This window comes from Ixodes scapularis, unplaced genomic scaffold (assembly GCF_016920785.2).
Source record: "Ixodes scapularis isolate PalLabHiFi unplaced genomic scaffold, ASM1692078v2 PGA_scaffold1__304_contigs__length_218370807, whole genome shotgun sequence".
Classification (NCBI taxonomy): domain Eukaryota; kingdom Metazoa; phylum Arthropoda; class Arachnida; order Ixodida; family Ixodidae; genus Ixodes; species Ixodes scapularis.
The window spans coordinates 196,053,144-196,073,693 of NW_024609846.1; the positions used below are offsets into that span (position 1 = coordinate 196,053,144).

General features: G+C 45.9%; 1 protein-coding gene across 1 annotated transcript; it reads left to right on the forward strand.

Annotated features, from left to right (window-relative positions):
* The first annotated feature begins 14,815 nt into the window (after positions 1 to 14,815).
* LOC120840286 lies at positions 14,816 to 19,166 on the forward strand. Its single transcript, XM_042290440.1, has 5 exons — positions 14,816 to 14,962; positions 15,277 to 15,408; positions 15,509 to 15,563; positions 15,718 to 16,110; positions 17,134 to 19,166. The coding sequence occupies exons 1-5, from the start codon at positions 14,816 to 14,818 to the stop codon at positions 19,164 to 19,166; spliced, it is 2,760 nt and encodes a 919-aa protein (XP_042146374.1).
* The last annotated feature ends 1,384 nt before the right edge of the window (positions 19,167 to 20,550 follow it).

Below are 20,550 nucleotides of genomic sequence, written 5' to 3' on the forward strand. Positions count from 1 at the left end.
TTCTGAAAAAATCAATTCGCATACTGTTGTTTTCTTTTTTTTTTTTTTTCTTTTTTTTACATGCCGACGAGTAAATTAATTTACGTCAAAAGCGTCATTTCATCACGTTGCGAGCGTAAATTTCGCTCAATTGTCCACCGTACGCTGTAAGATCGTGTTATTTTTAATGCATTGCCAATGTCCAGAAATTTTAATTCCTTGACTGGTCTGAGAATCTCGGAGCGCTCTGCAGCCAGCAGTTGTGATCGGCTGAAAAGGATCCCGAGTAGCTCTGGCGGCGAGGAGGGGGCGCTCTGCTGAATCGAGGTCAGAGGAGAGAGGCGACCACCCGAATTCACCATTAGTTACTCTCTCCGTGCCCGCTGGCTTGCCCGAACCCCAAGAGACGTGGAAACCGCAAAAAAGGTAGCCGCTTAAATATGATTGCAGGGCCCTTTTAAAAAACGGTTCTGTCGGACTCGGCCATAGTCGATTGCAACAGTGTGAACCAGCCTTCCGGTATACGCGGTGTAGGAGTACAAACACGTAAGAAATTTGAAAACAAAAACGGAAAGTTACGACAAAATCGAATTGCACCAGAACCCTTTTTTGGGCACGATGATTAAATCGACGAGAAAGTCTCCAATATTAAAATAATGCCAGAAATAACCTCTGGAAAACAACCTTACATCCCTTCAAAACCCCTAGTCGCGCTGAAAGTAAATATTAATAAAAGCACGTGTGCACACCATTGCTCTGAACCCCGAGAATAATAAGGTGAGGAAAAACACGTATTTTACACACTTTTGAAAAAAACGGAGACGACCCGAAGAAGAGGACAAACACAAAACGTCTAACACGCAGCTATACTAAACTTTATTGACACGACCGTTTATATATCATCTCCTTTTGTTCCCTTCTTCGTCCGTAATCTCCGTTTATTTTTGTTTTTTCTTTCTTTTTTTTAAGTTGTGTGACATCATTTAGCTCGCCTGTTTACTTTTTCTTCATTTGTTTTGTTGTTATTTTTGCGAAAGATGGTACCGCACGATGGCCGGTTTATTCTTCGCTTCCTACACTGTGTACCTTTTGCTTTTATAAAAATGTATCATGCCCTCTTAATATTTTATGCAATTTATGTATATATATATATATATATATATATATATATATAACACCGGGTGTTCCATTTCAATTCGAACCGATTTATTACAAAACACTCGTCAAACGTGCACTAATACGGTTTGTGCAGGTGAGTTATACAGCCATGGGGACACCATATAGGTGACTAATCTTTGCGATAAGTAAGATAACTAACTAAACTTCCTTAATTAACTCTTTAGTTAGTAAAAATAATCATATGGCTTCAATTGGGAACATGCTGAGTAAAATCAAAAACCACAATATCAGTCAATTTTAGGACGACTTGAATCGCGTGGGAAACTCGGGTGCTCAGCAGTGGCGAAACACGATGATAATTATAATCATCCGCGTTTTGCCACTAATATACTTCGTTTCAGCTTCGGTCTGAGCACGGCCGATGTTATGAGCCAAAGGGCACATCAAGCAACGTCATGGCGTGCAACGTCGTGGCGTGCTGTCTGCGCTTGATAGGACTAGCCGGCGGAGGAGCACGCACAGAGAGACGGCGAATACAGGCTGGTCCTATCAACTTTTATAGTTATATCAACTTTTTTTTTTATAGCTTTGCGCCTGCTTCACGAGTGGTACCTATAGTGCGCCGCCGAGTTTCCCACGGGCTTCAAGTCGTCCTAAAATTGGCTGATATTGTGGTTTTTGATTATGCTCAGCATGTTTCGAATTGCAACCATATGTTTATTTTTACGAATTAAAAAGGTAATTAAGGAAGTTTAGTTAATTATCTGACTTATCGCAGAGATTAGTCACCTATATGAGCCCCCATGGCCGTATAACTCACCTGCACAAACCGTATTAGTGCATCTTTTACGAATGTTTCGTAATAAATATGTTCGAGTTAAAATTGAACACCCGGTATAGTTGAGCCAAGGTTTAAATATATGTTGGTGCATTTTAGGAAGACGAAACCTAATGAATAAGGTTGTTCATTGGCTGGAGAAAGTCGGGCTATATTTTGTACTTTGCCCAATTAAATAATCAATTAATATTAATTTATTCACCTTTGAAATATTCAATTTAGAGCAGACGTTCCAAAGACAAAGTTGTAGAGCGTCCACAGAAACATCCAGTTCAGTGGTTTTTATATAAAAAAAAAAACATTACACTTTTTTATGGGCTTCAAAAAGTTTGTGAATTAAGAAAAAAAAAAAAAAAAAACGCGTGACTACGCATATGCACTTCGTATTGCAGCGCTTTCGGCCGTAGCTTGAATAAACTGGGCCTGCATGCTGACTAGAGCACTGTTGACTTGGCCCTATTAACAAATTTCAATTTTTTGTGTTTTTTTTTTTATATCGAGCACTTTTTTTGAAGCCCGGAAAAACGAACCGTGTTAGAGGTTTCTTGATAAAAACTACCGAATTGGATGTTTCTGAGGACACTCTACAACTTTTTCATTGAAACTTTTGCTCTAAATTGAATATTTCGCAAGTATTTGATTAATCTTAAATAATTACTTAATTTGTCAAAATACGAAAAATAGCCGGACTTTCTCCAAACGATTAACAACCTTATTCCTTTGGTTTAGGCTTCCTAAAATGCACCAACATATTTTTTAAACCTTGGCTTAAGTTACGTGGAACACCCTGTATAAACATAATATATATTATAAAATGACTTGCGGTGTCAGATTCATAGGCATCGGGTAAACTAACTACGCCGCCGACTAGGACCGAGGAGTTTTAAATGTCCTACACGCGAGCAGATACATGGGGTATGTTCCAAATCTTACCCGAGTAACCTGTCTCCTACGTCAGCGGGTAATACCACGTGACATCGCGAGTAAACGATCCGCGACTAGAATTTGGAACGGCCTGGATGATCACCTGGATACTACGCGGATTGGCTTCGTCTTGTGCTACGGCAAAACGAAAGCATTGCAGGCTCGATTCTGGAAATAGCAGACGATCTGTTTTGATCATGGAGGAAGCATTCGAAGAGACGATGATATTAACCGCTGCGAAGTTTTTCTTTGATAGTGACGACGCGGCGGAGGAGTGGGAAATCCTAGAGAGTTTTACAACAAAGAAGAGGTAAGGAAACATTTCCTGATAAACTTTAAAGCGGCATTTAGCGCGTTAATCGAAAAAGTATCCAGAGCGTGCTTCATTGGCACACCTTGCAACGCCGACTTGAAGCTTATATTAGTTATTGTATACAAATAAAAGCGAAACTATTCACTCCGATGAGAGCGAATTACGTGTTCACTCTCATCTTATTCAATAAGCTGCGTGGGACGTAAAATATAGAAAGGCAACATAAAAGAACATTTGGCCGTCATACGTATCTTAGTAAATTATGTTCTGCGTGTGGGCTTTATTTATTTCTTTAGCTTTTATATAATGTACCATGAACGTCCACACTAGCTACGCTTTAAGTCTAAAGGAAGACTTCGGGCAAAATCCGTCCCTTCAGTGCTTTTTTTTTGTTTTTTTTTGTTTCTATATACACATACACAACCGACTTGTTTGTTCCGAATGAATTGTTTTTGTGTTACCAGGCTTGCATTCTATGAATCGCTAGTCACCGGGAAAAAAAAGATCACAAATCGCACGTGTGTTATGAGTAGCTGGTTGATTATTGTCGGGGATGGAAACCACACCGCACAAAAACGACGGCGTCGAGTTCTCAGCCATTCTTGCAATCTGTCACCGAACGCAACAACGCAAACGAGCTTTGACGGCTGATAGCGCAGAAAGCAGACGACGAGCAGATCACGTGACGTATTTACTCGATTTGATCCGACGTTACCCCCCGATCGAGGAGGGTAGCGCGAGTAATTACTCCGGAGTAAACAACCCGCTTCTGAAACGCGAGTTGTGACGTCATCGAGTAAGCTCGAGTAAGTTTTGAAACGCCACGGTGCGAAACCTTTACTCTGGGGTCGGATCGAGTAAGTTTTGGAACACACCCATGAAGACTCGTTGACGATTAAACATGTTGTCAACGAAATGGATAGCCTGAGTGGAAGGAATGTCCGCAACAATATTTATGGCAGTCGCGTGTCGTCCACGCGCAAGCGACCGCGCGACCGTCCAGCAACAGGGCGAAATGCGTGCAGCTGACGGAATCCTTCCTAAGAGCGTTGGTTGCAGTTCGAGAACGACTGCCGGTCGTCGACAAGCTGCTGGCCGTGCAGCGTTGCACCCGCACTGACGACAACACGCGGACTTGGGACCAGGATACGTGAAATCCGCGGCCCGGCAACGTGGCGCCTCGGGGCTTAGCGCCGATTGCGTCATCGAGGGGACTGTTTGGCTGCTTTCTCGAGGGGCCTCCCCGGCTGCCTTATCGAGGCTCTCTAATCGCACGTGGCCGGCCGTGGAGAGCAGGACAGTGGGACTGGCGTCGACCGGGCCGTCGCACGTGGATGCTTCCGGTGCGTGCACCTTTCCACAAGACGGCTACTAGCCGTCGTCATTCGGTGCTCACCTCAATGTGGATAGTGGGGAAGAGTATCAGTTTGAGCGGCTTGCACTAAAAGCCACCTTCGCTCTAAAAATAAATCGTCTCGATCATTCTGATCAACCCGGGGCGCACTGAATGTATCGTGCGGACATTATGCGACGGGGAGCTTTGGATTGTTTCGGATGCGCGGTATACGCACAACACGCTCGTGTGTTCGTAGGGTATATCGCAGTGAACGAGACAAGTTTGAATTTATTTAGGAGAGGACGTGTTTCACGAGTATGCTACGGACCTTTACAAGAAATCGCCTTCTGGGCGCTGCCATCTTTGTCTGCTGGGCTGTGGAACGCCTTCTGAGCATGCGCTGTTGCTCTGCTGTGCGGTGTATCAGACGCTGCGCATGCGTCCACAGCTCAGTGACTCAGCATTTTTCACCCGGGTGATAAGCGATGCAAAGGTCTATACGCCCGCTGGACCAACGCCTAGATAAGAAAAATCAAGTGCTTTCCTAAGTCCCTAAAGAAGGTACCCGTACAGGCCACAGGTGGGACACGACGACGGCGTCAGCCTTCGGCTAGGACTCCTGTTCTCAATGATTGGACACGACTCCTATCCGAACGCGACGCCGTAGTCGTGTCCAATCCCTGACCAAGGGTGACCTTCTTTAGTGACGCAGGAAAGAACTTAGGCTTTCTTATCTAGGAGGTGTTGGTTGGGCAATCCCTTGGTACGTTGATCCTCTCCGTGATATCGGGAGTCCACGTGGCAGGCTACGCTTCGCCATTCGGGAGCCAGCGTTGCGCTTTCCTATTTTCTTTCGCTTCTTCCTCTCCCCCCTTCTACCCTGTCCTCCATTGCCTGTTTCCTCCCCCACCCGGGGGGGGGGGGGGGGGGGGGGGATCTTCTGCCTTGCGGAATCTCGAGTCTGGTCGTCGGTCTTTTGATCCAGACGATAGTCTATGCTACGAGATGATGGGACCACGCAGTCACAGCTTCAAGAGCGCACCATTACGGCATTCGTCATGTCTATCATCGCTCAACCAGTCATAAACAAAAAAGGTCCAGTGAGTTTCGCTTCTGTGACGCTCCTTGATTGGTCCAGTTACTTCGCAGCGTCGGCTGCGTCTGGACTTGCGAAGTATAGGCCTTTCTAATAATCGGCTTGTGGGCTGCCATCTTTGTCTACTGAGCTGTGAAAGGCATTATAAGCGTGTGCAGTAACGCTCTTCCAAGAAATAGGAAATGCCGCGCATGCGTCCACGGTTCAGTGACTCAGCATTTTTTTGCTTCAGTGATAAGCGTCGGAAAAGTCTACCCGCCGAAAGTCACCTTGGGGATAATTATGCGGGGGGCTAGATATGGGACCCGCCGCCGCCGATTCTGGCCTCAGTATGAGGCATTCCCCCGACGGTCACCTGCGAACGAAGTATGCTGAACTAAGTATAACTCGCTGCCGACGGTCGCCTGTGTGGATCAAGTATGCTGAACTGAGAATGACGCGTCGCTGATGGCCGTACTAGTCACGCTGTGCAAAATATCACTCGCCGCGAACAGTCGCGGGCTACCGCAGGCCAACCTCTGTGGCAAGTCATACTTGATCTATTGCTGCTTGCGCTCTCTTTTATCTCGTCCTTGTTGCGCCACCTTGGACACTAATGGCTTATTCACACGGTGCATCTTTTCAACGCGCCACAGTTTAGGGAAGCCGAGATTTCGCGAAATTGGCCTGTTCACACGTGGAGTTTGACGCGCGAAACCTGTGACGTATTGACTCACGAGAATTTCGCCAAACCTTGTCATCTGCATGGGGAATACCAAGCGTTTCGCATCAAAATGATATGAAGAACGCGCAGTGTAAAGAGACAGTCTGTTTTATCCATACCACTCAATAAACTTCGTCAGACTCGTCCTGCCAAACCCTGGAAAGACCGCGAACGTCAAAGAACAGGCGGATGATCTCGAAGCATTTCCGACATTTTTGCACAGCTAAAAGAAGTTATTCCCAGTTATCACGTTTATATGCGGTGCTTGCACTCGTCGCGGCTGTTGGTGAATCTGCACCGCGCCACCAACCCGTACTGCTAAAGCGCCGTTCGCACGCCTTCAACCGAGTAGGACCCGTACGCACCACGTCCCCGCTTGTCGCTCGCCATGTTTGTTTGTCTCTTATCGGCTTTGGCTCGGATACGGAATCGGCCAAAAATCAGACTCTTCCAAAAGCTTGCTCCGCCTCGAAGGTCAGACGTCATAGCCAAGTCGACCGGCCATTGGCAGCGTCCGCGTTTCTCCTTCGGGTGATTGACAGGCCTCGGTGAGGTTTCATCGAAAAATTGCTCCAGAAGCGAGGAAGACGCGCCACTTTTTTCGGAGGCGCGCCACTTTTTCGGTCGCGTTCAGACGGGGAATCTGTTTCCCGAAACCTAGTTTCGCGACACAAGATTCGCCAACCAGATGCATCGCGTGAATAGACCTTAATCACCGTGGTTGTGATTTTTTTTTTTGACGTGTCTGCCTGTTTACATGTTTTGAATTTGCACGTGTTTGTTTGACTATGTCAAAATCTGACAATAAAAAAGAAAAAAAAAGAAGAGCCTCGTGTATCGAAGGAAAAACGCCGAATTCACTAAAGAAAGAAGAAGAAAAAAAAAAAAAAAACGCCGTACTGCAGTACTACATGGTCCAGGGTTCGATTCTCGCTAAGCCCCTTCGTTAATATTGCTGGTTGAGATTAATTATTCCTAGTTATGACTACATATGGATAATTACGACGAGGTAAGTACACCTTGTATGCGTTACCTGCTATACATGCTTTAAGCTTGCGTGTAACACTTTTTCTTCGCACTAGAAGGTTAAACTTTTCGCATGAAATCTTGCGCACAAACGCTTGCTGTGTTAAAACAAAAGCTACTCTAAACTTAAGAAAGGCAGGGGGTTACCAGTCTCAAGCATCTTAGGAACAAATCACGCATAAAAAAGTGTGAACAAGTTAATTTTTTTTTATACTGTCAGCCCTTGCAGGGCTATTACAGGAGTGGTGATACACTATGACAAAGAAAAACGTTTATGCACACACAAGTAAAAAAAGCAGCATACGAACAGCTTAGAAGTAATAGAATCATGGCATATTGTCAAACGCTATGCTTTTTATATATTTCACGAAATCACAAACATGTGTTAAAACAGCGGTTTTATTAAACAGTTCCTTCCATTCCCTAATCACCCTTGGAAAGAAACTAAATTTAAAACAATCATTCTTAACGGCTGGTTTCCTAATATACGTGCTATGCCGGTGTCGCGTGTACATTCACCAAAGCGCTCATCCGTTTGATTATTCTTGTTCATTTTATCTAAACCTTGAAGGATTGGGAAAATTAATTTTCGGCGATCACACTTTGTTCTTAAAAGAGGCGACGCAACAATTTTCTACTTTCAATAAATACAGATTACAATTATTCCTTGACATTTATGACGTATAAAACACACGTCGCTTTTTTTTTTTTTTTTTTACGCAATGGCTGTCGCAGAAAAATATCGAGGAAAACGAACACCGTTTACCCCCTCAACTCGCAGCCAGAAAAAGTGGCCACGTGATCTGGAGCCGATTATATGCCGCCAACGTTTTTAACATAGCCACGCCTTTGAGGTTGGCAGACCACAGGGTCGGCTGTTCCCGTCAGCTGCAGTGATTAGGCCGCTACCCCGAATGCATGTCAAGGCATTGATTGTCACGAGCCAAACTCGAATGCTTAGGCAGACTTTGTGTCCACCGTGTGAGCAGCATTTAAATGTCGTCGCTGCGGGGATCCCAAAGCTTGATGACGCGCTCCTGGGGATCGCATTGCTGGCGTTGTCCCCACGGCTCCGTCATCAAATTTTGCGGAGGAGAGATTAAGACAAAAGGCTCACTTCAATCCTTGGAAATCCACCACGACGACGATGCTTCTTGGTAACTGACGTTGCATTCTAGTACAGTATTCTTCGGTCCCATTAGTGCTAGTAAGCTGGTGTAAAGTCAGAGACGCTCCCACCCAGTATCGTTGCGCGGGCCCTTGAACGCAAGGGCAGGAAGTTCGGGAAGTCTGCAAGGTTCAGTGTGTGAATGGGAACGATGGTATTTGTTGAAAATGAACCTGGATGCAAGCCGCTCGACTTCATCGAGTTTTGACAAATTTGTTACTGTACCATACTATGTTTGCATATTCCAGAACAGGTCTCACCAAAGTTTTGAAAGCCAGGTTTTGTTTTTATTACTGGCGAAGCACTTGCGATACTTCTTCCTAAATACCAGAGCGCCTGCTTAGCTTTCGTGAAAACAATGTCCATGAAAGTATTCCATCGCAAATCACCTGTGAACGTCAATCCTTTATACTTACTTTTGTCTACACGGTCTAGTTTGGTATCACCTATGGAATAATACTTTTGTCTAGGACTAGTTTGGTATGACCTATTGGATAATCTAACTTAGAAATTGCTTTTTTTTCCTCGTCATTGAAATCAAGACCGATTTTCGAGGGTTTAGCACAATTTTTCATTCGTCGCACCAATGCTTGATTTTGAGCAGGTCATCGTTTCGATTAATCTCATCTTGAGCAGTTTTGATTTTGTTGTACAATACACAATCATCAGCAAACAAATTAAATGGGACGGATATACCGCACAAAATGTCGTCTGTGAGCAAAAAAAAAAAAAAATTTGGCAGGGACTGTAAAAGACTATAGGGGACTAGAGTTGTCAGCGAATATGTAGCTTGGTCCTCGCCATCCAACCAATAATGATATGTCTCTTATACTCTAAGAAATGTGTGCGCGTGTATTTGCAAAACACTTAAAGAGCCAATCATTGCGATCTAGGAATTTAGCTCAGCGAATGATGAGGCGGAACATCCGTTTAGACCTAAAAATGAAGTCTGCGCCGTGGCATTACAAAATGCAAAGCGTCGTGCTTGCATTGCAAGCATGACGGTTTGCCCCAGCGCAGACTTGATTTGAAGGTCTAAACAGATGTACTGCCTCATCATTCGCTGAGCTGATTTCCTAGATCGCAATGATTGGCTCTTTTCAATGTTTTGCGGGTAAGTAGACGCGCAGGCATTTCGAAGAGTGTGGCATCATTATGTGCACTCAACCGCAGTTTAATGTTTACCAACGGTTTGAACTGCATGGTTTAACGCACTCTGGGTATTTGTGGTGCATTCAAGATGTGTGTAAAACTGAGACAAGCACGGGCGCTAGTCACAAAGCAATGAAAACGCTTTGGTTTTTAAGACGAAATCTGAACTGTGCTGCACCTCAAGCGAAGTTAATGTCCTACACAACGTATATTAGGCTAACCTTGGAGTACACTGCATCGGTATAGGACCCCTAAGATCTAATTGGTGAACTCGAAAAAGTTCAGAGGAAGGCGGTGCGGTTTATTCTATCCAAGTACAAGCGACTTGATTCCGTCACAGATATGCTGAACAGCCTCAATCTCCCCTTACTTTCTGTCCGTCGAAAAATTACGCGACTAAAGTTTTTATTTGTGTTTTCTCATCACCTGTAGAATATTGACCCGAATTCTAGATTAACACCTCGCGCATCGAGAGAGCTGAGATCCGTTAGCATTGACTAGTTTGAAGTGCCCAAAAGTAATATTGACGCTTATAATTTCTCTTTCTTCCCTGTGGAACTGTAAAATATTGGAATAAACTCCCACAAAATATTTTGTCATTGAACTGTTTAAATGAAATTGAGAGCGCCCTTTTTAATATGTGTAAGATGAAGTGACAATAGTAGTTCTAATATTTTTGCCAAGTAGTGGATGTTGAGGGGTGAGAATTAATTTTGTTCTGTGCTAGGTACTATATTAAGTATTTGTGCTATTTCAGACCCTTTATTATAAGTAGACGTCGCTGAATGTCTACTGTATTGTAGTCCTGATGTTGTATGTTTGAGTGTTCTCCTATATTCACACCTGTTAAAATCCCGCACTTAAAATAAACAGTATTCACAAGTAAAACAAAAAAATAATACCCTTGAAAATCTGATTTTGTGTCGCGACTGCGTGCCCCCACGAGTCCTTTCTAAGGTTACGCGCATTCGCGTGGGGTTTCTAGAATGTGATGCGCAGCACGTGTAGCGGAGACTAATTCGACGTAGCCGAACACGTGATTCCTGACCTCGGCAACTGTTGTCCTCAATGTTTAGACGCAGCAATAATATGCGACAAGAAGATAACAGAGAGTAGACCCAAGCCTCAAACGACAGCCATTTCGCGACTGACCCCTTGTTCTCGACAGTCAAAAGTAAGAAGGTTAATCACCGTAAATAACACACAAGTGTTCCGAGGAAGGCTTTTAGTTAACACCACGTTTCAAAGAGCTATCTCAACCTATTTCACATAAATAGCGCGAAGGATAAAAATGACGCAGTAGACGACCAGCGATATGAATATGTGCGCTACTGTATCCTCGTCTGTCCTCCGCCCATTTACATGTAATATGCGTAACCAACTAGCCCACCTTAATATTTCAGTTCCTCGGACTTTGCTGGTCAAATATTCTTAATTGCCTCTACAGTTTGTACATAGTTTGACAGCCTTGAGATTACAGGGCGCGTAATGAAAGGGAATTCTTACACGTTTTTTTTGCTTGAGATAAAATATAGCCGTTCCCATATACCATAAAGTCTTCATACACTTTCGGAAAAGTGAAGTGACCTCGCCTGCCGTGTTAAAGTTTTATTTAGTAGTGAATGTTCTTTCATTTCCTTTATGTGTTTATCGCACACCTTAGTAATGATGTTTGGAGCTATAACCGCCAGTACTGTGAAACGATGCTGCGTGGAAGCTTTAGTTACTGATTAAACTGTTTGAGTTTACATCGTACACATACATATATATATATATATTACGATGTCTCACTTTCCACATTGGGATCCTCGTTCCTCAAATCAGGTACCAAAAAAGAAAATCATACTAAATGTAAGCTGTTTAGCCAGCGTAGCCTTAGCTTGCAGAGTACCGTAACACTCTTACGCTCTAGATTATACATTGATTGAACCTATGATCCGGAGTTTTACTGCGCGAGCATTCGCTCCAATGTCTTCTTGCTAGCTAACGGATTCAATCGATAACTTTTTTTTTTGATATTGTTGTATATTCACTGTGTTTTAAAAGAGAGAGCCGAAGTAATCCCGTTTTGAAGCTGCTTTTTAACGCTGCCCCCATTCCCAAAATTGTGCCGGTCCGTACGTCCGTGCATTTCCCGCTAAATTTAGCGGGAAAATTAGTATCGCGATATTTGTGCACGAATTCACTTTCTCAGCTAAATTTAGCGGAAAAATTGATGCCACGTGACTTGACGTCACGGGACAAAAATACCCATTCAGTTTCCCCGCTAAATTTAGCGGGAAATTGACTTCGTGTGACCTGTACACCAATTCAGTTGCCCGCTAAGTTTAGCGGGGATATTCACGTCTTGTGATCTAGACACCAATCCAGTTTCTTCGTCATATTTAACGAGGCAAATCGACGTCACGTGACTTATAGAATCATTCAGTTCTCGGCTAAATTTATCGGGGAAGTATACGTCACGTGACAGAGCTGTTCGCTCGCCATTTCCCTATAATGCATTTCATGCATTATATGTCTTTAAAGGTGCCTCGAGCAGGTTTTCGAGATCGCCTAAAAATGGCGACAACTCACTCTGCTGGCTCTACGCATCCTAGAAATCCATAAATCATGACGAGACGCGGTCGATTTCCCCATTAAAAAGTAATCAAAGATCGCCACACACCGAGGTCCTCTCCGGCGTTGGGAGGAGCACGTTCCGAAACCAGGACCACTGCCAGGCAATGACAAGCGAAGTGATCCTCACGCCTCCGATCGGTGGAACCGCGGAGTGATATTTCGAATGCGCGCGGCTCGTTGCCCATACAGCCCGGACTACGATTTAACCCAGCGAGAGCGCGCTCGAGAGCTGACGACTGGGAACATCACTCCCGCAAAAGACAAGAAAAACAAAAACAAAACAAAACATAGTGCATTGTTAAGGAGACGATTATTGCAATGTAATGTTCCCTCTCCGTGAAAATTAACATTTTTTTTACTTCTCTTATTAGCTTTAATCATCTACAAAAGCATACACATTTTGGAATAACAGCGTTTGCAATCTCAATGATAAGTCGCGCTTTCATTGGTCACAAGAACAATGCTCCTCCTATTGCCGGAGATGACCTCGGTGTGTTTAATTTTTGATCGCTTTTTTAATAAGGAAATCGGTAGCGCATCATTCTGATTTCTGGATTTCTAGGTAGCTTAGAGCCCACAGAGTGGGTTATCGCCGCATTTATGCGATCTCAGCTAGGAACGTCTTCATGGCCCCTCTAAAGGTAAAAGTGCCACGAGTCATCCTAGTCAATCCAGTGTTGCAACCTACCGCGTGACTTAAATGGGCACTGACACATCAAAATGTTTTTTTTAATTATTATCTGAAACGATTGAAAACAATGCCAGGACATTGCCCTCAAAATTCGAAACTTGGCAATTCAGGATTTGTAAATTAAAAAAAAAAAAAAATCCAAATGCTGACTTTGAAGTTCCCGCACGATTCGCGCCAGTGCAGTGACGTCAAATTTTACGGTCTCCTGCGAGTCGACTTTCTTTAGGATTTCCGCTCCACGCTACGAAGCGAAGCGCCGTTGCCACCGCGACCCGAAGCGAGGATGAGGTGAGGAGCGGTATAGAAGGGCGCCGGCGCGGGAAAAAAACGGTTTCTTCCCCGACTCACCGATCATGCTCTGCTCGAGCGCCGTCAAGTTTTCCGAGGGAGGATACAAATCCAGGAAGCGACATCACACCGGGCTCTGGTTTTTGGTAGTTCAAAAAGAAGGACCATAGTGCGTTCGCAATTTCGTTAAAAAACATATTTTACGATTGCCGTTATTAAATGTTATAGAAATCTTGCCTATAAAGCTTCTGAATTTCATGATTTTTGACGTCACCAATCAAAAAAGCAAGGAGGTGAGCAGCGGGGGAGAAAAACGCAAAAAATAAAAAAGGCGCGCGCGCGCGGGGGAATATTTTTTTTTTGTGATGCGTTTTTTTTGTGTTTTTTTTTTTTTTGCGTGTCTATGACTACAACTTGCATCGTTTTAGACAATAAAAAAAAAATACGACCTTTGGGGTGTCAGTGCCGCTTTAACACTTCACTCGTCGCTCCACCCGGCTTAACTAAATGAAAGTCAGTTGGCAAGCTTTCTATACTCCGTTTCATACTTAGCGTGCAACGCTGTTGAAAGCTACTGGCGCGAGCGCGTGGCTTCATCTATGGTTTTGTTTGCGCGAGAACGCGTGCAAATGATCAACGAGATCAAGCTCCACGCTTGCGCCAGTAGCTTTGACAGCGTTGCACGCTGAGTATGAAACGGAGTATAGAACACCGATAGCCTTTTCGGGGCGCGTCCGCTCGGTGGCGCTCCCTGCGCTATCAGCCTAGAGTGCCTTCATACACACGCGCGCTTTTGCTTGAGTGGTGACATCTCAGCCATTTTTCCGCCCAATCGTTTTTTTATGCATTTTGAACTGCGCGCAATCCGGTGTCACTCAGCTCGAGCGCGTAGCTTTGGCTAATGCATAGACGCCATTTTACCGTCCAAGTCACGCACCGAGTGCGCGAGAACGTCACGCGCTGGCACTTTCAGGGCAACAATGGATGTCTTCACCCTGAGACAGACAGACATGTAGGCACCCTATATCAGCCTAGGGAGCCTACATAGTCGGCGAGTATGTAGGCTCCCTATATCAGCGGCGAAACCGGTGGAACTTTAGACTCATATGGCCTGCATGGGGTGGAAAATGCCTTTATTGACTTTTATGCTCAACACAAAGTTTGCGTAGGAACAACGTTTTTTTCGAAAACGGCCCTACATTGCCTGTGGAGGCGTTCCCGCTGGTGGCGTCAGGAATGCTGCCCACCCGTACCTGCTCGCGTGCGACAGAAAAGAACCGTTTCCGAACGACGCTCTTCCACGAAGCCAGCAGGCCCCCCATCCATGCACCCCTTGGTGCTATCATTGTGGCGGTGAGCACCCGTCTTTTGATCCAGCATGCCAAGTACAGCACCAGAAAGACAAAGCAAGCATCAAAGCAGCATATGACCAGCGACTCCATCTCCGCAACACCTTGCCGCGGGTTACACCACGACCAACATCGTCCCACCAGCGAGATTATCATAGGCAGCGAGCGGCAGCTACGCGCACAGCACAACCCACGCCAACGGACATGAACCAACATGCGCCCTCACCTCTACAACACTACCGGCAGCCCCAGCAAACCTTACAACAACAAGCGTCGACTCCCGAGTCAACATCATTCCTTCCCCGAACGGCGGAATGGGGACGCCAATCTCCACCACCTGGTTCGCCGACACATCAAACAAGTCAGCCCACGATCCAACGGCCGCTTCTCCGACCGGCCGTTCTACCTCCTCGAGCCACGACGCTCATGGAACCCACTCCGAGGACCAGAATCCCTACCACGAACCCTACAAATGAGGCTCCGTCATCGTCGCTAGAGCCAGAGTTAACCCCAGCTAGCCCTTCGAGGATAGGTCCATCGTCGACGCCACCAGGTACTCCCGAACTCCCCACCACTCTCCGTCCCGCCTCTCAACCGCCCGTTACCCCTTCCACCCCCATTTCCACTTCTCCACAATATCACCAACATATGAACGAGCGATTTAATTCGATCCAGGAACGCTTGGCCCCATGTGAACAACAGATCGCTCAACTCACCGACCGCATGATGAGCCTAGAAAACATGATGTCCAACATCTTAAGCGTAGTTGACCCCCTAGTTTCCCGGATAAATGAACTTACGAATGTGGTAACTTCTTTAGAAAAGACAATTGTTGCGCTTACATCACCCACGCCTATGGAAGCCGTGTCCCAATCTCTTAAAAGACCCCGACCCCCCACACCCACAGAACAAAGCGCCCCTCCCTCGCAACCACCCCCTCACACCCCCGCACCAACCACAAGGTAATGGCCAAAGCTATTTCATTTCTGGTCATACAATGGAACTGCCGGAGCATCAAAACCAATCGCACTCCCCTTCATCAATGGCTTCTCACCCTCGATATAGAACCCCAGATCTTACTTCTCCAGGAAACGCGACACCCGGCAAATATTCCAGGATACCGAGTAGTACATGCCGACCCTAACGGGTCCCCCCTAGTGTCCACGTACATTCGGCGAGATCTCCAGTACGAACCGCTGGACGTCCCCTCGTCTCTAGCACATAATCTAGTGGCATGCGCTTATTACCCCTCCCCCCAACACAAACCGATCTGCTTTCTCAACTTTTATAACCCCCCTAAAGAGCATCGTCTATTCAAGGCCCTCTTCGACTTTACTGCGGAGTTAACATCCACATACGAGGTTCTCCTGGGTGGAGATTTCAACGCACCGAATGTCATCTGGGGCTATCGGTCTACTCTCCGCCCAGGAAGAATTTTACATTCTTACATTTCACAACACCATTTCACTCTTTTGAACAACCCCAACGTCCCGACAAGAGAGGGTACTGGTAGGCAGCAATCCACTTCTCCGGACCTTACACTGTTCCAGGGCCGAATTGAAAGCACTTGGACCCACACCCAGGAAAGACTCTTGAGCGATCATTTCATCCTCTCCATAACACTTAACATTTTCTCAAGTCCTCGTAAAGTCTCCATCAAACACACCAACTGGAACACCTTCCGCAGCATCTTGGCCTCTACTAAGCGCCAGTCAGAGTCGTATGAGATCTGGATACACGCGATAAAAAAAGCTCAGACACAGGCAACCAAGCCAGAAAAAACAACAGCTCCATCACCACAGCCCGATCCTTACCTGACGCGCCTCTGGAAACGACGGAAGCGAATCCTCAGACACATAAATCGACAGCCTCTTAATCACCAACTTCGAGAACGATTAGACGATGTCAACAAGGAAATTATTACGCACTGCGACGTCTTAGATATCTCAAACTGGAACAAGATATGTAATGAAATCAACGGTTCTCTCCACCAAAAATCTTCATGGAATCTACTCCGATCCCTTCTAGGACCCCACCCTCCCCCCATACCTACCTTGGCTAAATATCTCACCCTTCAGGGCTCAAGGCAGCTGACTCAGACACTAGAGGATTTGTACATCCCTGCACCACTTTCGTCGAACTACCCATCCTACACAGGCCCTGAGAATTCAGAATTAGACCGCTCCTTCACCTTAGCAGAGCTGGACTGGGCTTTCACACAAAACATTAAAAAATCTGCACCCGGAGAAGATGCCATTACGTACACGCTACTCCGAAATCTCCCACAGGAAGACAAAGAGCAGCTCCTGGCTCATATAAATACACACTGGTCGGAGTGTACCTTACCACAAGAGTGGAAATCCTCTATCATCACCATGATACCGAAACAAGGAAAACCTCCCTCTCTCACCAGCCTTCGTCCCATTTCGCTTACCTCCTGTGTGGGCAAGACGATAGAAAGGATGGTGCTGGACCGTTTCCGGGACCATCTGGAAACCATCTCGTTCTTCCCCCACACACAAATTGGCTTCCGTTCTCACGTATCCACACAAGACCTCTTTCTCCTTCTTCAACACACTTTTCTTTCCCCACCATCTGCTCAAGTCCACGCCCTTGTCACTGTAGACGTTCGTAAAGCATTCGATTGCATCGGCCACGATCACATACTCGCCTCAGTCCGAGAAACAGGCTGCGCACAGAGGCTTTACACTTACATCCGGAACTTCCTTAAAGACCGCACAGCCAGTTTTCGTATTGAGGCTGAGACGTCCCCACCGATCACGCTCACACGCGGCACCCCACAAGGGGCGGTGCTGTCTCCTACTCTATTCAATCTCGGCATGGCCCAGCTGGCCTATCGCCTCCAACAAGTCCCCCAACTCTCACACATCTTCTACGCGGACGACCTCACCCTCTGGTGCACTCACGGGTCACCAGGGGAAGTGGAATCGACTCTGCAGCAGGGACTGGACATTATAGCTGAATATCTTGAACAAGCAGGCCTTGAACCTGCCCCAGAAAAGTCGGAACTGCTTCTTCTATCACATACTCAATATCAGCGATCTGTTAACCAGCACATATCCTTACACATCGGTCAGCACCCCATCCCGAAAGTCTCTACATGTAAAATTCTGGGCATGCATTTACGGGAAAGATCACATCAAGCCAACGTCGTTTCAGTCATAAACACATGCCACTCGGTTACCTCCCTGGTACGCAGAGTGGTCAAAAAGCACGCGGGTCTCCACGAGAAGCAGGCCAGTCACCTAGTTCATGCGTTAGCCCTTAGTAAAATTCTCTATTCTATACCATATGTCACACTCACACAACAACAAATCAACAAACTCTCAGCAGCATTAAACACATTATACAAGGCCTCTTTAAACCTTCCCATCTCCACCTCCAACCAAAAACTATACGAAACAGGCCTCTTTCTCCGCCTCACCTCTCTTTTGCACCTGCATCGAGATCGGCAGATAGCCCGCCTCTCAGGAACACCGCAGGGTAGATGGATCCTGGAGCAGGCAGGACTTTCCCCCATAGACCTTCCCTTACATATACCTACCCCAGCCCTACCGTTAAATCTGCGCTTCGCCCCTGTGCCTCGCCGCATGTCCCCGGGCCTCAACGACGGTCGCAGGAGGGCGCAAGCTATCCATCACAATCCCCCCTTTCAGACACACACCGTAGCATATTCTGATGCATCCATCTCCAACACAGGAGATACGGGAGCTGGGGCATATGCAATCTATACACCACAATCCCCAACCGCCACAGTTCACACCTGCGGTCCATATAGCAACCCTCCAAATATCATCACACTAGAAATAGTTCCCATTATACATGCTATCCAAACCTTCTCCCAACTACCTCTTACATCAGCTTATACAATCTATACGGACTCCCAGGAAGCCATACGCGCTCTGCAGCAACGCAAAATCCCACCAGATCTCAGATCGGTCCTCGATGAAGCTCTGCGTGCACTAAACCCATCCTCTGTCACCGTTCGGTGGGTCCCTGGTCACAGCGGGATCACAGGTAATGAGTTGGTTCATCAACTCGCTCGCGAAATGCAAATCCGAGCGCCTGTGATCCCGTGGCCTAGCCCCCCGACCAGTGACGATGCCTTAATCTACAAACGCTCAATCAATTTCTATTACAAGCAGCTCCGTAACTCTCAACAACGACTACCTCGACCCCACCCGAACCTCAATGTGGCACAAACTCACGTCCTCCGAAAAATCCAAACGAACACCGTTCTTACTCCCGCTAGGCTTTTTCTTCTTCGGCGTCGTTCTGATCCTTCATGCCCTAACTGCCCCTCCCCATACGCCAACCTGGAACATTGCCTCCTACAGTGCCCTATTGCACTATCCACACCGTTCCTCCCTAACCCCCCTCCCCTTTCCTGGAGTGCCTGGCTGGCGTCAGACGAACCGGATGACCAAATGGCCTTGGTGTTACAAGCCATGGATGTTTTGAACACTTACTTTGTGCTCAATATTAAAGTGCATTCTCTCTCTCTCTCTCCACGAAGCTCGTCAGCTGAAAGATCTAAGATCTAAGATCTCCATTCATCCGGAGGTTCGCGTGGCTCGCTCCGAACAATCGATTGTCTTTGGTAGGAAGCATATCGTCTGCCGCGGTCAGTGTTGGAACTAACGCGTTACAAGTAACGACGTTACTGTTAATGCATTAGTTTTTTTAGTAACGTACTAACATACTCGTTAGAATCCCAAACGACTAACGAGTAAAGTAACGTCGTTATTATTTTAAGGTATCTGCTATCAAATTACGTTACCATGCAGTTACCGACCCGACCGGTCATTATCAAGTTCCTAAGCTTTAAGAGGAAAGATGAGGTCCTACGAAATGCCCACAAACTAAAAAATGTGGTGTCTACGAAAGTTTGGATCTCTGAGGATTTTTCACCCAACGTGCAATTCGCTAGACAAAAGTTGTGAGACTTTGCGTTCCAATTTCGAGACCAGAATATTAGATATAAGCTTTCTTTCGACAAACTACGTATCGGAAACCAAACGTATGTGTACAATAATGAAAGCGCGGCTGTCATCCAATTGCTTGTCCCACCACGTGTAAGTCCACGTCCAGCCGAGTGACTCGCTCTAGATGAACTATCTTCATCGGTATCTTCTCCTAGAAATGTACCAACGTTATCTTTTTTTTGTAGCGAACTTTCGCAGCTTAGTTTCCAAACAAGATGATTTCGAGTGCATCACTTCGTCATGCGACCCAGATATTATTCTCGGTCCAGAAACTTGGTTGACGTCCAGTGTCGAGAACTCCGAACTAATCTTAAGTAAAAACTACAAAGTTTTCTGAAAGGATCGAATTTCCATGAGGGTAGGGGGCGTACTCATTGCAGTTAAAAATGACATTCCTTGTTCCCTTGTTAGGTGCGATTCCAGCTTGGAAATAATCTGTATCCGGGTAGAATTGGACTTTCGCCACGCTTTGATTGGTGCCTGTTACCGTCCACCGAGCGCTAACCCTGGTGACTTTAACGAGAGCTTGTACACCTGCCTTGGCAGAGTAAAGAGTGCTTACCCAAACGATATTCTTATATTTGCTGGAGACTTTAATTATCCAGGAATAGAGTGGGAGACACTCCAACCATTCCCAAACTCGGCGCATTCAAGTCACTACAACGAGTTTCTTTGTTTGTTAGAAGCGTTTGAACTAACACAGATGGTGAACGTTCCCACACGGGATCTCGCAACTTTAGATTTCTTCTTGATATCTAATGCTGAATATGTAAATTCAATTAACGTCATTGACCTCATTAGTGACCACGCGATTGTGCATGTTGAAACATCTTTCACTTTAAAGCACTTCAGAAACTGCCGTAAGCAGATTCATGATTACACTCGTGCAAATGTTGACGGCTTAAACGCTGAACTAGCTTTGTTCTTTGACCATTATTTTATA

Bases quoted from the DNA above. Each gene is read 5' to 3' on its own strand.
- LOC120840286 (XM_042290440.1), top strand. From the start codon at position 14,816: ATGCGCCCTCACCTCTACAACACTACCGGCAGCCCCAGCAAACCTTAC. The intron at 14,963-15,276 runs GTCAGCCCACGA...AATTCGATCCAG, and splicing joins TTCGCCGACACATCAAACAA to GAACGCTTGGCCCCATGTGA. The intron at 15,564-15,717 runs GTAATGGCCAAA...CAAATATTCCAG, and splicing joins ACCCCCGCACCAACCACAAG to GATACCGAGTAGTACATGCC.